The following is a 16,987-nucleotide window of genomic DNA, read 5'->3' as shown; positions in this document are numbered from 1 at the left end:
TCCTCTAACCTAGGCAGTTTCATAGTAACGAGAGCTCTTAGTATTAAGCAGTTAAAAAAGGAAAGCACATTTCCATTATTGGGTGTGACAGACCACGAGGTACTTTTGTCTAGATACTCTGTTCTCTACCTGCTCTCCTACCAGACTGCCATCCTTGTTACAAGGAAAGATCCTGTTACATTCTGACCCCAGGATGGTTTGTCTGCAGAGAGATTTATATTCCTCACCTCTTGGGTCTTCTGTCTTGATTTATATTGAACAAAACACTACAATCACCCCTGACTCACGTGTTTCCTTGTATTTCTTCTCTCTCCCCTCTTACTTCCCCTTAACTGCCTGCTTTCAAGACCTACAAGAGTGAGCCCAATTATTATTGGTTCAGCCCCTGAGAGAGAAAAGCTTTGACTAGTACTAAATTATCTCTACACCTTAAATATAAAATAAAGTGTATCATAATTATTGACATAATGATTACATCATAATTACTATGACTTTATCTTTCAGAGGAAGTTTCAAGATGAAACAGCCATGTGAATCTTTAGATAACTTTTATGTACAACAACTTGTCTGGCTCCTGTGTCACCGTTCCCTTTATTTTGTCACTTATAGATAATCAGTAATTCACCTTAGATCATTTTAAATAATAGCAAATAGTTCTAATGCTTATTATCTTTACTGTTCTTTGGCTGCAAGGCTAGAACTACAGCTTGCACCACAGTTTGGATAGACACTAATAACTGCCTAATTATTTGATCATTGAAATTTCAACTTCATAAGAAAATGGAAACTATAAAAGAACAAATTACTTCTGCTGCTGTAATCTCATGATACTCTTCCTTGAGAAAGGAATGAGTGGAAGTAAGTGGTTTGTAAAGGGTGGAAGATTCACACGAGAGTATCCGTGAGTGTTTTGCAGGCAGCCTAAGAAGTCTGGGAAATACGAAAGGTATAAAGAAAAAAATAGCCATAATATTACTGCTCTAAGGTAGATATCATTAGTATTTGATTATACTTCCATCCAGGCCTTCTTTGCATATATGCAGAGTAATAGTATATATGAATATACGATTTATTTTTATAAAATATATGCAGTGTGCTAAAAATGTATTCTCTATTAGCTTCCGAGGTTAGATTATAAATGTTCAGAGTTTAAGTAGTCTAGCCTCCAGTTGATGAAACCTTATAATAATGTTTTTACTTTTCACTTTGTCACACTTTTGGACTTAGCTGTTGGGGAGTGTATTTACGAGTTTCTCTCACTTTTTGAGAAAATGAAGAGTTCCACTATTATCCATAAAAAATGTCTTATTTATTCATTTTATTTTAGCAGCAGTTGTAAAGTTTACTGCAAAAACCTTAGTGTACCCTTGATCTGGGAACTACTGTCTTACTGTAATAGCCTCAGATTTCCAACTTGTCTTATCATCTAAAAGTAGGATCTAAGGTGCCCAAACTCTTGTTGTGAGGAGTGAGTTGTTATATGTAAAGCATATATAATTGGGTTTTACCCCCAATAGGTGTCAATGGCTGTTTTACTTGTTGATAATAATAGCAGTAGCTTGTTGCTCACCCTTTGTGGCTCCTTTCCTTATATCTTATCTTTTTTTTCAGCCAGACACTCTTGATAACATGGAATTTATATTTTAATTTGTATCTATAAGATACAGTATTTTGTGCACATAGTGAATATTCTGGTAGCATTATTTGGTGATACTGATTAGATTCAGAACTGAAAAACCCTGAGACACGATTATTGTTATTAATCTGTCAAAATTAATAAGCTGCTTCCGGGACAATGTGCTAAATATACCAAAGCCCTGGGTAAAGCAGAGACTTATGGAAATACACTTGTGAAGCTGAAACTAGAATGTTACTATTTATAGAAACAAAAAGGACTTATACGTGCAGTTTGTTAATAATAGATTTTTTTTCTTACTCACTTAACTCTCTCTTATTTGATATTTTTGGTCTCTGAGGACTGGTATGAACAACAGTCAGTGTGGAATCAAATTATCAGAACCAAATAACATTCCTTTTCTCCAAATATATGTATATCTTTGGCTCTCAGATTTCTTAGTTTTTGTGAGGCTTAAATAAGGTAAGGTGAAAATGTTAGTTGCTCAGTCGTGTCTGACTCTTTGCAACCCCATGGACTGTAGCCCACCAGGCTCCTCTGTCCATGGAATCCTCCAAGGAAGAATACTGGAGTGGGTAGCCATTCCCTTCTCCAGGGGCTCTTCCGAATCCAGGGATTGAACCTAGGTCTCCTGCAGGCAGATTCTTTACTGTCTGAGCCACCAGGGAGGCCCATAGTATGTGTAAGAAGGCTCCTCCGTCCATGGGATTTTCCAGGCAAGAGTATTGGAGTGGGTTGCCATTTCCTTTTCCAGGGGATCTTCCTGACGCAAGGATCAAACCCGGGTCTCTCATTGTAGGTAGACGCTTTACTGTCTGAGCCATTGGGGAAGTCCCAATAAACATCATTTGGCTCCAAATCTCTACTCTTGGCACCAATGCAAAATGTCATAAAAAAAAAATTGGGTGTCTTTCTTGAAAATTGAAGGTGTTGTGCCATATTTTTGTATTTACATAGCAAATGCATGGAATAGGCTCAGTTTGGACTTTGCTTCACAGAGTCAATATATGTAATTCATATTAGATCTGTATTATGTGGGGAGTGTTACTGCCATAAAAAGAGTCCCCAAATCTCAGTTCCTTAATAGTTTATTTCTTTATGCCAAAGTCCTACGTTGCTCTTCCAAGTTGGGATCTTATGAATACCTCTTCTCCTACTGGCATCTCAGGCACTAGACTCTCCATCTGTGACTCTGCCTCCTCTAGTCACCCAGCAAATGGAGACAGAGGGGATATGGAGATTGTGTGGGAAACTGATGGCCAGACTATGATTAGCAGGCTCTGCCTGTATTTTTTGGGCCAGATATTCAGTAACAGTCTCCACCTAATTACAAAAGAGGTTAGGAAATGCCAAGTAGCTGAGTGTCTAGGATAAAAAGAGAATGGGATTTGGTGAAGCATTTTTTTTTTTCTGCCTCGTGATTGTATTATAACATGCCACAAATAAAACTCTAGATTCGGAAATTGCGGTTGATTTTCTCTTTTTCAGGTGATGGTAGACGAATCCCTTTTGGCTGATGACCCTGATTCATATGTGACATTGACAGTTGTCCGGTCCCCAGGAGGTAAAGGAGCTGTCCGACTTCAGTGGACCATAGATGAGATGGCTAAGGGTGACCTCAGTCCTTTAAGTGGGACGCTTCATTTTGATGAGGTACAGTCGTTGTCAGGATGCCTGCGGTTTTTCTTTAATTTGTCTTTGATGTTCTTTTCCATAGTATTGCTTATAAATTCATTTGATATTACCAGTATTCACTATGTCTGGAATTTTTTGAAATCATATGCACCGTGGGAAAATCACACATATACACACCCCTAAATGTCTGAAATGAAATTTAGTTTTGACACTGCCTATATGCAACCATTAAAACTACTCTGCTGTCCACATTGCCTCCCCTGATTGAAGGCAAAACCAGTCAAGCAAGCCGGACATCCAGCTGTCATCCCCGTCTCCATCTGTCCTGTAACTCTTGCATATATTTGACAACCGAGATTGGTCAGTTTTCCCTTTTAAATACCCTTTCTGTTCCTCCTACAGTGTCATGGTTGTGACAATCGATGCCTCCATCATCTCTCCTTGGGTAATCTTTTAACTGATGGTCCCACTCCAGATCTTTTTTCTGTCCATTATCTGTGCCTCTGATTTATTTTTTTCATTCAGTTGGTCAGTCGTGTCCGACTCTGTGTGACCCCATGGACAGCAGCACGCCAGGTTTCCCTGTCTTTTACCATCTCCCAGAGTTTGCTCAAACTCATGTCTCTTGAGTCGGTGATGCCATCCAACCATCTCGTGCTTTCTCGTCCCTTTCTCCTCCTGCCTTTCTGAAAGGAAGATCTTGTTTTGCCATCTCCTGCTTAAAATGATCCATGATGTCTTCTTACCCATAGAACTTTTGGCTCTAAAACATGGAACACAGAGCCTCTCGGAAGGAATCCTGGCTGTACCTTCCTCCCAGTTAATCCGAGCACAGGGTTTCAGTGAATCCATTCTAACTAGAGCCAACTAGTAGTTATCAGCCAGACTCTGAGGTCTTTTGTCCTGAAAGGAGGGATGGCAAAGTGAAAGAGAATTGACAGGCTGATTCTTAAACCTTTATGGAGATGTAAAAGACCAAGAATAGCAAGAAGCTCACAAAGAAGGATGGAGGCTGGCCTTCCCCAACTAAATTTAAGATAGTACGTATCAAAGGTAAATGCGATAGTATGATTGGCTTTTGGATAGACAAGAAGACTAAAGAAACTGGGGAGTCTGGATTTATCAGTCTTTCATGGTTTTTACTTTCATGTTCGCATAAATCATTCCTAAATTCATAACAATGAAAACAAAAGGGAATTAGTTAAAACCCAGAAAAACAAGAATTGGTGGATACGTTTTTTAAAAAGCAACAAAAAGTAGTCTCACAGGATAAGACCAAGTAAGAAAGAACTGTTAAAAGAGAAAGCATAAAATTTTAAGAGATTATTTTGTATGCTGCTGCTGCTGCTAAGTCACATCAGTCGTGTCTGACTCTGTGCGACCCCATAGACGGCAGCCCACCAGGCTCCGCCGTCCCTGGGATTCTCCAGGCAAGAACACTGGAGTGGGTTGCCATTGCCTTCTCCAATGCGTGAAAGTGAAGTCACTCAGTCATGTCTCACTCTTAGTGACCCGATGGACTGCAGCCCACCAGGCTCCTCCCTCCATGGGATTTTCTAGGCAAGAGTACTGCAGTGGGGTGCCATTGCCTTCTCTGTTACTTGTATGCTGCTGCTAAGTTGTTTCAGTCATGTCCGACTCTGTGCAATCCTAGAGACAGCAGCCCACCAGGCTCCCCCGTCCCTGGGATTCTCCAGGCAAGAACACTGGAGTGGGTTGTCATTTCCTTCTCCAACGCGTGAAAGTGAAAAGTGAAAGTGAAGTCGCTCAGTCGTGTCCGACTCTTAGCGACCCCATGGACTGCAGCCCACCAGACTCCTCCGTCCATGGGATTTGTATAGATCTAGACAAATAAATGTAAACGCCTATATGAAATTGATTCTAATAGATACATAGTAGATGTAGAAAGTCTAAGCAGATGAATTTCTGTGAACGAAATAAAAAATAAGAGAGTAGAAGTTCCCCAAGGTGGTTTTCTAAAAGAAAACTGACCATACATTTAAAGATAAGATAATTCCAATGAAACAGTCTTTTTTTTTTTTTTTTTTTTTAGCCTAGTGGCCTTTTATGAGAGCTTTCAACACCAAGCAACACAGAAGCAAATACTTTTTTTTTCTTTCAATTTTCTAATTGGTGATTGGGCTTCCCTGGTGGGTCAGCTAGTAAAGAATCCATCTGCAATGTGAGAGACCTGGGTTTGATCCCTGGGTTGGGAAGGGAGAAGGGAATGGCTACCCACTCCAGTATTCTGGCCTGGAGTATTCAGTGATGCCCTCTGGCAATCCATCTGCCACTTGGGACATTCTGCCACCTTTTTTGAGGTATTGGTTTCTCTAATGGGATTAGTGATTCCACGTCAGATGTCACAGATGTTTCAACCACTCACGTCTTAGATTCTGATATGTGATGGCCCAGGAGACCTCTCAGTTACATGCCCTAGCCCTCTGTAAAATCCTCACTTGGCATGAGAAGAATTTAGAGATTACTTTGAAATTTCTTTGGAGATTTCACATAGTAATAATGAGCAGTCAGTTTTCAGTTACCAGATTCTAATCACTAGATCTGCTTCCCAGATGATTAGAAAGGTTGTCTGATGTTAGCAGGATATTCATGCCAAAGTGGCAAATTGTCTGATCTTTCCCCCGGAGAATAAGGCCATCCTTGTTCAGAGTACTGAACACCAGGAGGGATAAGCTTGTGGGTGACCCTGGATTCGACTCCCTCCATCTTGTTCTTTGGAGAAGGCAATGGCACCCCACTCCAGTACTCTTGCCCTTTGCTTCACAACCTGGTGCATTTCATTTACTTCTGCATAACAGCTTTGTTGTTCTTGGATATTCAGCTCTGACATACCTATATCTCCACTCTAACAAATGGCTGTGTAGCTAGGCACACGGTTCAGCTAGTTGACAGTGTGTGCAAAGTAGAGGGGTGAGGGTGGTTTACTGTGTTCCAGGAAGTTTAGATTTTAGTTTAGATTTTCCATGAGTGCGCTCCTGTTGGGGGCAGGAATTATGCATTTTCCTAGCAGCTCTTATATAAGATTTTTAAGAAGTATAGACACTATAAAATAGAAAAAAGGAACTCTGAAGAGCAGCTAGAGTGAAGCGATTAAAATAATACTTTTAATACATAAAAATCGCAAAGAAAAGATTATTGCAGAACTAAGATTCTTATTGTTTCGTCTCTAAGTCATGTCGAAATCTTTTGCCACCCCTTGGACGGTAGCCGCCCCCCAGGCCCCACTGTCCATGGGATTTTCCACTCAAGAATACTGGAGCGGATTGCCATTCCCTTCTCCAGGGGATCTTTACAACCCAGGGATCGACTCTGCATCTCCTGCACTGGCAGGCGACTTCTTTACCACTGAGCCACCAGGGAAGCCTGCAATACTGAGATAAGAAGAAATAAACAGCAGAATTCAAACTGTGGAAAATTATTCAGTGATGCATGGGAAAAATTGGACTTTTTTCAGTCAGCATCGGAGGAGACCTTAAAGTGATTTCTGTCATGGTTACATCTCCAAGTATTAAGCTTGTTGTCTTCGATGTATTTGCTTTTCCTTGTTCTTTCTCTTCCAGTCTGTACTGAAAACTTACCATATGTTCCAAGAAATTACTGAGCTAAGTGTAAGACCAGAGAGGGAAGGAATAATATGAGCTCTCTTGAGATCAACACCTGCGGAAGGAATAGGAAGGAAGCAGGAGTGGGTAGAAAGCAAGTAGCAAAAAGGGGTAGTAGGTGGATAACCCTTATAAGTATTAGACCTCTCACTGTGGTTTATTTACATCATGCTGTGGCCGTTTAACTCAAGTGATTCAACTCTCAGTGGTTGAACATTTTCAGTACATTTGAAAGTTGTGTTAAAAATTTTTCCCTTCTTCCTGTTAAGAATTTTAATGGGATTTTTGCTCAGAGCTACTTTTTATGTAATAATTATCTCTGGAAGAAACCCGTAATTCTAAAGGGTTTAAAGAAAGGGTATCTTTAAAAAATGCTTATGAACTTAAATGTCATTCTGCTGATGAGAACATTCAAAATTTTCAGCCACTCTGCAAACACGTGTTCTCCTCTCATTTGGTGTAGACCGAGTCCCAGAAGACCATTGTGCTGCACACACTTCAGGATGCCACGTTGGAGGAAGACAGGCGTTTCACCATTCAGCTGCTCTCAGTTGATGAGGTAGAAATATCTCCAGTAAAAGGTGAGAGAGAGCAACATTTTTGGAAATTAAAAAGTAGTTTTTTGGAAAAATGTGACCAAATAATCAGTAGTTACAATGATGGTTAGTGTTTGTTTTTATAATTCGTAAAATGTCTGTTAAAACATGAGATGTTATTTCCTACTTGTATGACAGCTAAGGACTTTTTAAAGCTAAAATAATATGCAGTATTGGTAGGGTCACATGCCAGGGTTTTTATACTACTTAGCTGTGTGATTTTTTTTTAAAAAAAAAGATGTTTACTTTAGTAGTGTTCATAAAGTAAAATATGAAAGCTTCCTAAATGACCCAACAGCAGGGACTGGTTAAATTTAACAGAACACTCTGCAGGTATTCAAAAATGTGGCAGGAAAAGCCTTACTTGCATCAAAATTAAGAACATTTAATTACATGGATAATTTTTACGTTCATAAAACTGGCTTTATAACATGTTCAGTATAATCCCACTTTTTCATGAGCATGTCATAAACATTAGGAATTATTTACTTGAAATGTTGATAGTGGTTTCTGAGTATCTGTATTTTCTACACATACTTAAAATGACCACCGTTACTTTTGTAATAAAATGTTGTTTTAAAACTTAGCCTGTTATTTATGCCTCTTTCAGCCTATCTATACCTGTTTTCATCATAAAATAACTGCTTAGATATTTCAACATTTCAGAAACAGGTATCATAGTTCTCATTTCCCAAGGTCCATGTGAAAATTTGTTTCTTACATCTGGAGAAAGAAGATTAATGGTGCTAAAATGATTTCATTATGTAATGCCCATAAAAAATGACACAGCAATGTTGATACAAAAGCTTAGTTCCTGTTGCATGTCCTGTTTCGAAATTAAGAACTTCATCCTGTGCAAGGGTTTGTGGCCAAAGAAGCAGAATTCTGTGGCCAAGGAAATTCTTAGAATTGTAGAGAGTATCATATACTGTCACCCCAGACGTCACCTAGGGTAGTTAATCTTTTTGCATTTTTTCTAGAGTACTTTCCTTCAGGCATTTGAGTCAGTCATATCTTTGCATTATATTCTTGCATAAATCTTAAGTCAGTTAGCTCAGTTATTTACACTGTGTTACACAGCAGAGTTGATGTTTCTATGGACTAATTAGATGCAAGAACAAGACTATACCAGTGGATCGAGGTAAATCATTTGTTAATATAAAAAAATTCATAATGTATTCCTAACTGTGACATACTTACACTTGACCAGCCACTGTTGGTGCTATTAATCCATTGCCACAGAAAGTGATAGTGTGATAATCCAGTCCTTTGTTTCTTGAAACTCTAATGTGTGCTTCTGGAAACAAGCTCATTTAAGTTACTACCAGATTATGATACGAACACTCAGATTACTTGATACGATTTTTATTTCCATTTTCGTAGGAGTACTTGACACATTTTATAAACACTTAGAGGCAAATGATTGTCAGAAAATTAAAAAAAAAAAAGGGTCCCCAAGAATTCTTGCTTTTGCTATATAGCTAACAGATAGAGCCACATAGCCAATTATAGTGAACAGCAGAATGGTTCCTGTAGAAGTGGATTAATGCATAGGGTAAAATGCAGTCCCATACTTGCTTGTCATGGGAGTGGTATTGGAAGTACCGCCCACTCCATCCTTTTCATTAAAATGTGATCGTGGGCAAGTCATTTGCCTTAGTGTCTTCAGTGCCTCTCTGCGCTTACATGTCTTCATTGGTAAAATGAAAATAATATTAGTACCTAACTTATATGCTTATCGTGAAGATTAATTCACAGGATTCGTATATGTAAATCCCTTAGAACTTTGCCAGGCGTGTATTAAGTGAATACATGTGTTTTCTACATGAGTGGTATTATGTATCTTCTTGAACAGGTAGCGCATCAATTATCATTCGAGGAGATAAGGGAGCATCTGGAGAAGTTGGGATAGCTCCATCATCTCGGCATGTCCTCGTTGGAGAACCCTCAGCAAAATACAATGGTACTGCCATCATCAGGTAAGGGCTTCATGATTTTTATTGCCCAGGTGAAAATTTTGAAGTTGCATTTAATTAGCATTTTTGTGCCCTAAATACATTATTCTCAATGCAGACATATTCTTCTTATAAACTGGTACAATCCTGTGGCGAGAGCACATTTTTGATAAACACTGAAGGTATGTTTTGACCTGTCTTGATGTTAAATCTGAGGTTTGTGGTTTTCAGATGATTTGCAGAGCCCATGACGAGGAAAGCACATTGAACAACGTCAAGAGATCTCAGCAACATCTAGCTCTTGGCCCTGTTTTGTCACTTATGCCATAAAATAGGAGCTACTTTTGTATCTGAGCTACAAAATCATTCCTTAAAAAATCATCTGAATCAAAGATTTTAAGATGTTCTAAAATTAGAACCTGTTATATAACTAAGATATTCCCAGCTGGTGCAGTGGTAAAGAATCCTGCATGCTAATGCAAGAGACACAGGAGATGCAGGTTAGATCCCTGGGTCGGGAAGATCCTCTGGAGAAGGAAATGTCAACCCACTCCAGTATTCTTGCCTGGAAAATCCCGGGAACAGAGGAGCCTGGTGGACTGTATCCAAGGGATCTCAAAAAATATGGACACAAATCAGCAACTAAACAAAACAACAACCACATTATGATCATAGGCAATTTTGTTTATTGTAAATTCTCTCATGAGGGGTGTAATAGCAACGATCAATAAAGTAGGTGGATTCATGCTAAAACTTTTATCTTTTTGGTTGTTTTTCCAGTAGTATTGCATGTATGAAGTGCTTCCTGTTTAGTCTATTTGAGCTTTGTACCTGGTGTAGTACGTGAAGAATCTGTTCATACATTTTTAAAAAAAATTCCTTTCAACGTTATACTTTTAGTGTTCAGCTTTTGCCAGTATTCTTGTCAAGCAGATTTACACAAACTCAGTATTTTGGGTGTTGTCTTGGGATTATCCAACTTTCATTTGCTTTATAGCTGATAGATAAGGTTATTTAAATGCAAAGAAGGTGAGTCTGAGTGAACTCTGGGAGTTGGTGATGGACAGGGAGGCCTGGCATGCTGGGATTCATGGGGTCGCAAAGAGTTGGACGCGACTGAGCGACTGAACTGAACTGAATGTTCATAAAATAATGCCAGTTGCAACAACATGGATGGTTCTAGAGATTGTGGTACTGAATGAAGTAAGTCAGGCAGAGAAATGCAAATATCATATGCTATCGCTTATATGTGGAATCTAAAAAAGGGTACAAATGAACATATCTACAGAACGGAAAGAGACCCACAGATGCAGAAAACAAAACTTTATGATTACCAGAGGGTAGGGTGGGGGAGGAATGAGTTGGGAGATTGGGATCAATATATACCCACTGCTATATGTAAAATGGGGGTTCGCCAGTGGATCAGATGGTAAAGAATCTGCCTGTAATATAGGAGACCTGGGTTTGATCCCTGGGTCTGGAAGATCCTCAGGAGAAGGGAATGGCAACCCACTCCAGTGTTCTAGCCTGGAGAATCCCTTGGACAGAGGAGCATGGCGGTCTACAGTCCATGGGGTCACGAAGAGTAAGACAGGACTGGACAACTAACGCTTTAACTTTACTTTGATTTGTAGAATAGATAACTAACAGGAACCTACTGTATAACACAGGGAACTCTTCTCCATTCTCTTTAATGACCTATGTGGGAAAAGAATCTAAAAAAGAGTGGATATATGTACTTACATAACTGATTCACTTTACAGCTGAAATTAATACAACAGTATAAATGAACTGTACTCTAATACCAGGTTTTAAAAAATGCATAATGTTCTGGAAATAAATGAAAATTTTTTATTGTTGAAGGACACAGCAAATATCTAGGAAAAGCTCTTTCAGTAAAAATGTATTGAAATATACGTGTTACATTGTTGCAGCCTTATTCGTGGCCCAGCGATTTCTGGGGAGGTCACAGTGTCCTGGAGGATAGTCCCTCCTTCCTTGGATGAATTTGCTGAAACATCAGGAAAGCTGACGATGCGAGATGGACAGTCTGCGGCCATTGTAGTGATACAGGTATCTCGGTTACTGATTGCTGTCACGCCCTTTGCTGTCAGTGTGTGTGTGTGGTTGGGGGGTAGGCTTAATATCACAGCTTGTTGTCGTTGCTTACGTGATATATATTTTTCTTGAAATGTTCATATTCTGCTGCGAATGGCTCTTTCTGTCCGTCTCTAGGCTTTGAACGATGACCTTCCCGAGGAAAAGCATTTCTATGAGTTTCAGCTCACTGGGGTCAGCGAGGGCGGAGTGTTGAGCGAGTCCAGCACCACCGCCAACATCACCATGGTGGCTAGTGACTTTCCCTATGGCCGGTTCACCTTTTCACAAGAGCAGCTGCGAGTGACAGAGGAAGTACAAAAGGTAGCGTGTGAAATGCTTAAAGCCGTAGACGTCACTTTTTATCTTTTGTATCACGAGCGATCTTTAAAATGTGTTTCTACGTTCACATTCTCAAGTCTTCACAGCTGATTTCATGTGCTTCTGCTGTCATTTTAATGTCGACTGTATATACTTTTTTATCAATTTGCATAGAACTTCCAGATAATCCTGGTAAGTAAAATTAGAGACGCTCAAAATTAAGTCTGGCCTGGTAGAGTACTCACCCGAACCAAATGAAAAACCACTGCTTCTTGCGCAGGTTAACCTCACAGTCATCCGATCGGGTGGGTCTTTCGGCCGCGTGAGGCTCTGCTTGGAGGCTGTGAGCGGGACAGCCAAGGTCGGCGTGGACTTCCTGCCTCCACCCGTGCAGCTCCTCTTCGAAGCCAGAGAGACGGTGAAAAGCGTGCACATTGAAATCCTTGATGACAGCCTTCCTGAAGGTCCTGAGGAATTTTCCCTCGTGATGACGGAGGTGGAACTCCTGGGAAGGTAAAAATAGAAAAAAGAGAGAAAGGATGAGTCAGAGCTGGGCTGTGCAGTGATTAATTCTAAGCTCTAAGATGGTCTACCCCGGCTTTTTCTCACATTTTCTGTGACACTGAAACAGGACATGGTGGCAAAGGCTGTTAATTATACCACGTTGCAAAATATAATTTTTTTTCTCCTGAAAGTATGCGTTTTCATTGTGTGAAGTCACTGCGTAAGCAAGAGAATTGAACACGGCGTAAGCTGGTAGTAAGTAATTGGTGAGAAAAGAGAGGAGCTGTTCTCTAGGTCAAAGGTCAGCTGGCAGGACTGATTTTGGTTCCCCCATCTCTTGTCTGTACACCAGGGAGCGAGCGGGCTGGACTGAGAGATTTCTTTCCTTGGAGTATCTCTGAAGACTGTATTGTCTTCTTTGTGGATGAATGAGGTAGATATTTGCCCAAAGGCTTTTTTAAAGCTGGGGAATTTTTGAGTCAGAGATAGTTGGTGGGTAGCGCATCAGGGATTCAGTGAAGATCAAGAATTAACCCTGTCGAGACTCTCTTGTTCTCTGATTTAGCAGGCGCGACTTGGTTAACAGGGTGGGGAACACGTGTTCCATGATGAAATGGATGAAATACTCAGAGCTTGAGTGGCGTAAGAAGCACCTGGACACCTCTCGCTCACGCGTAACCTTCAACTGGAATCATGTTTGTGTTTAGATAGTTCTTAGAGGAAGTTTACTTGTGTGTGCAGTGAAAATGTTTTTGAATTGGTGATATTAATGCCAATCTTTAAAGCTTTCTTCTAACTAAAATATTTCCCTGAAGGAGGCAGAATGTATATCATTCCCCTGGGAAGAATTAGCTGTGAGCTGACAAACCCTTCAAATCTTCAGTTTCCAGAAATGAGTCTGTGTTTGATGATGGGCATGAATTTGTCCTTATAGTAAATGCATTAAAACATGCGCTGGTCAGTTTTAATTAATTGAGTGAACTTTGATAAGCATAGCACATTATGTGTGATATTATATCTGTGTTTTTGACTAAGTAGGGCTTGAAGCATTTGTCCCATTACTATCCTTTAAAAAACCCAATTCCCACTTAAGCCTGATTCTAAGGAAGTAATGTTTTTCTTCCAGATACATTTCCAGGCTTACTTTGATCTGAAAAGGATAGTATAAACCCAATTTTCCTAGTTTCTAGAAAACTTACTGCCTTGATATTAAGTTATGTTAAGCAGCTAAGCCATAATCCTTCTCAGACTATTGATAACAGTTTCTTTTAATATTTTAATGCCCAGTTTTCTAATTTTGCCTTATATATGATCATATTAATGAGCTTTCAAAGCTAGGTGGGTTAAAAATACTAGGTAGAATTTGGAACTTGAAGGAAGGACTAAAGTGGTTTCGTGTGTGTTCAGCGGTACCTTCCTAGCCCTGGAAGTTAATTTTCCAACTTCTTCCCAATTTCCTTATAGTTTTATTATCTTCCCATGGCCTACGTTTAGTGACAGTATATTAGTTTTTATTTTATCCAGGCAGTAATAACTGAGAGCAGTGTAGAAATCTATTTCAAACATCGTTTCAGAAAAGAAAAGTATTTTCGTGTTGAGCTTCATAAGACTCAATTACAGGAGCTAGTAGGACCCTTCTTCAGTTTATGCTAAGCGATTATATACTCAGTTTATTCTATTTTATTTTTTATGACTTTGCAAGCGGGTATGATTTTACCATCCAAGAAAATGGACTTCAAATAGACCAACCACCTGAAATAGGAAACATCTCCATTGTCCGAATCATCATAATGAAAAATGATAATGCAGAGGGAATCATCGAATTTGACCCAAGGTATACCACCTTTGAAGGTAGGTTCAGTAACCTTACTTATAAATTTAGTACCAATTTCTGAATCAGAGTACCTGAGCACGACATTGTCAGTTTGAATTCCTACACGCATTTTCTTTGTTTGGGGTGTGTGTGTGCGTGTGTGTGTTTACATATATACTTTGTATTTATTTATGCCTTTATGTGTATATATTTGTATTCATTTTTAAAACATATTTTGAGTTACTTTTGGGCAGTCTTGAGTCTCATTGTGTATGGCAAAATGAAATGGTTAGGAATAAGGCATTTAGAAAAATTATGTTTAATTTTAGGATTATTGAAATATTTATATTTTGAAGAGTTTTATAAGTTCTAATTTATGCAATGTTTAATTTCCTTTGCAATTTAAAAATCAGTGGAATATTCACTTTCTAATGAATAATCACCTTTGAAACATTTTACTGGACTGCAGGCACAGGCAGTATCTGGACTCCCAATCATCCCAATCATGCTTTCTTCAAACAGTTCCTAATAGCAGCTTGCCTTCTGTTGCCAATTCTCCCCTCATGTAGAAGTGGAAAGTGGAATATATGGTTATACATCCCCCTGGGTAGAAGAAGTTCGCTGCCTTTCTGTTTTTATTCAAAGGCAGAATATGAATATACCTTTCAAATAAACATTTTATCTTATTATTGCAATCAGTTTATACCTTCATTGCCTCTGTCAAATTCTTTTGTTATCTGCCCTTGTGTTTGTCTACCATTATCTACCAGTTTGTCTACCAGTAAGGGTTAGTGGAGGTGATGGAATTCCAGTTGAGCTATTTCAAATCCTAAAAGATGATGCTGTAAAAGTGCTGCACTCAATATGCCAGCAAATTTGGAAAACTCAGCAGTGGCCAAAAAGATCAGTTTTCATTCCAATCCCAAAGAAAGGCAATGCCAGAGAATGCTCAAACTACCACACAATTGCACTCATCGCACACACTAGTAAAGTAATGCTCAAAATTTTCCAAGCCAGGCTTTAGCAGTACGTGAACCATGAACTTCCTGATGTTCAAGCTGGTTTTAGAAAAGGCAGAGGAACCAGAGATCAAATTGCCAACATCTGCTGAATCATGGAAAAAGCAAGAGAGTTCTAGAAAAACATCTATTTCTGCTTTATTGACTATGCCAAAGCCTTTGACTGTGTGGATCACAATAAACTGTGGAAAATTCTGAGAGAGATGGGAATACCAGACCACATGACCTGCCTCTTGAGAAATCTGTATGCAGGTCAGGAAGCAACAGTTAGAACTGGACATGGAACAACAGACTGGTTCCAAATAGGAAACGGAGTACGTCAAGGCTGTATATTGTCACCCTGCTTATTTAACTTATCTGCAGAGTACATCATGAGAAACACTGGGCTGGAGGAAGCACAAGCTGGAATCAAGATTGCCGGGAGAAATATCGATAACCTCAGATATGCAGATGACACCACCCTATGGCAGAAAGTGAAGAGGAACTAAAAAGCCTCTTGATGAAAGTGAAAGAGGAGAGTGAAAAAGTTGGCTTAAAGCTCAACATTCAGAAAACAAAGATCATGGCATCTGGTCCCACCACTTCATGGGAAATAGATGGGGAAACAGTGGAAGCAGTGTCAGACTTTATTTTTGGGGGCTCCAAAATCACTGCAGATGGTGATTGGAGCCATGAAATTAAAAGATGCTTACTCCTTAGAAGGAAAGTTATGACCAACCTAAATAGCATATTCAAAAGCAGAGACATTACTTTGCCAACAAGATCCGACTAGTCAAGGCTATGGTTTTTCCAGTAGTCATGTATGGATGTGAGAGTTGGACTGTGAGGAAAGCTGAGTGCCAAAGAATTGATGCTTTTGAACTATGGTGTTGGAGAAGACTCTTGAGAGTCCCTTGGACTGCAAGGAGATCCAATCAGTCCATTCTAAAGGAGATCAGCCCCGGGATTTCTTTGGAAGGAATGATGCTAAAGCTGAAACTCCAGTACTTTGGCCACCTCATGCGAAGGGTTGACTCATTGGAAAAGACTGATGCTGGGAGGGATGGGGGGCAGGATGACAGAGGATGAGATGGCTGGATGGCATCATGGACTCGATGGACCTGAGTTTGAGTGAACTCCGGGAGTTGGTGATAGACAAGGAGGCCTGGTGTGCTGTAATTCATGGGGTCGCAGAGTCGGACACAACTGAGCGACTGAACTGAACTGAAGGGTTACTTACTTGTATGTGGCACACAGAGGCAGAATGCCTTTGCTGATGATTAAATCAGTTATTTAAATTCTAGCTTACACTGCTCACTATAACTTTCAACTTTTGACACACTGTATTTCTCCTAAAAAGTAAGTCGTGACATGTTCACTAATGGTTCTTTAAAGCGAGAAACGAACCACAGAAAAATTGAGTGTTTGCATCGTCCTGTTATATTTAACTGTCATGTTTGATTTAAGTGAACCATATTAAAGTCGGTTTCTTTGGCTGGCATACCAATCCATTGCACATTCCTGTTCCAGTGGAGGAAGATACAGGGATGATCATGATTCCCGTGCAGAGGCTTCACGGCACTTACGGCTGTGTGACGGCTGATTTCGTCTCTCAGAGCTCCTCTGCGGTTCCTGGTGGTGTCGATTATGTACTGCATGGTAGTTCGGTCACCTTTCAGCATGGGCAGAACTTAAGTTTTATAAATGTTTCCATCATTGATGACGATGAAAGGTAATACTCTTTTGTATGTAACATGCACGTATGTAAATCACGAGTATTGTGTTCCAGTCTTTACCTATGTTTTGCAC

At 39.7% G+C, this 16,987-nt stretch overlaps 1 protein-coding gene across 1 annotated transcript in view; it reads left to right on the top strand.

Annotated features, from left to right (window-relative positions):
- ADGRV1 (adhesion G protein-coupled receptor V1) overlaps positions 1–16,987 on the top strand; it is a 546,035-nt gene that overhangs the window by 173,695 nt on the left and 355,353 nt on the right. Inside the window, exons 59-66 of the mRNA XM_040241540.1 lie at positions 3,125–3,289; positions 7,358–7,475; positions 9,346–9,469; positions 11,380–11,518; positions 11,681–11,866; positions 12,144–12,376; positions 14,070–14,218; positions 16,709–16,910. Coding sequence (XP_040097474.1) covers positions 3,125–3,289; positions 7,358–7,475; positions 9,346–9,469; positions 11,380–11,518; positions 11,681–11,866; positions 12,144–12,376; positions 14,070–14,218; positions 16,709–16,910 — 1,316 coding nt within the window. The remainder of the gene's footprint in view (positions 1–3,124; positions 3,290–7,357; positions 7,476–9,345; positions 9,470–11,379; positions 11,519–11,680; positions 11,867–12,143; positions 12,377–14,069; positions 14,219–16,708; positions 16,911–16,987) is intronic.

Source organism: Oryx dammah, unplaced genomic scaffold (genome assembly GCF_014754425.2).
Source record: "Oryx dammah isolate SB20612 unplaced genomic scaffold, SCBI_Odam_1.1 HiC_scaffold_5, whole genome shotgun sequence".
Taxonomy (NCBI): Eukaryota; Metazoa; Chordata; class Mammalia; order Artiodactyla; family Bovidae; genus Oryx; species Oryx dammah.
The sequence above is the reverse complement of the archived record's forward strand: the minus strand, read 5'-3'. Positions and strand labels throughout refer to the sequence as shown.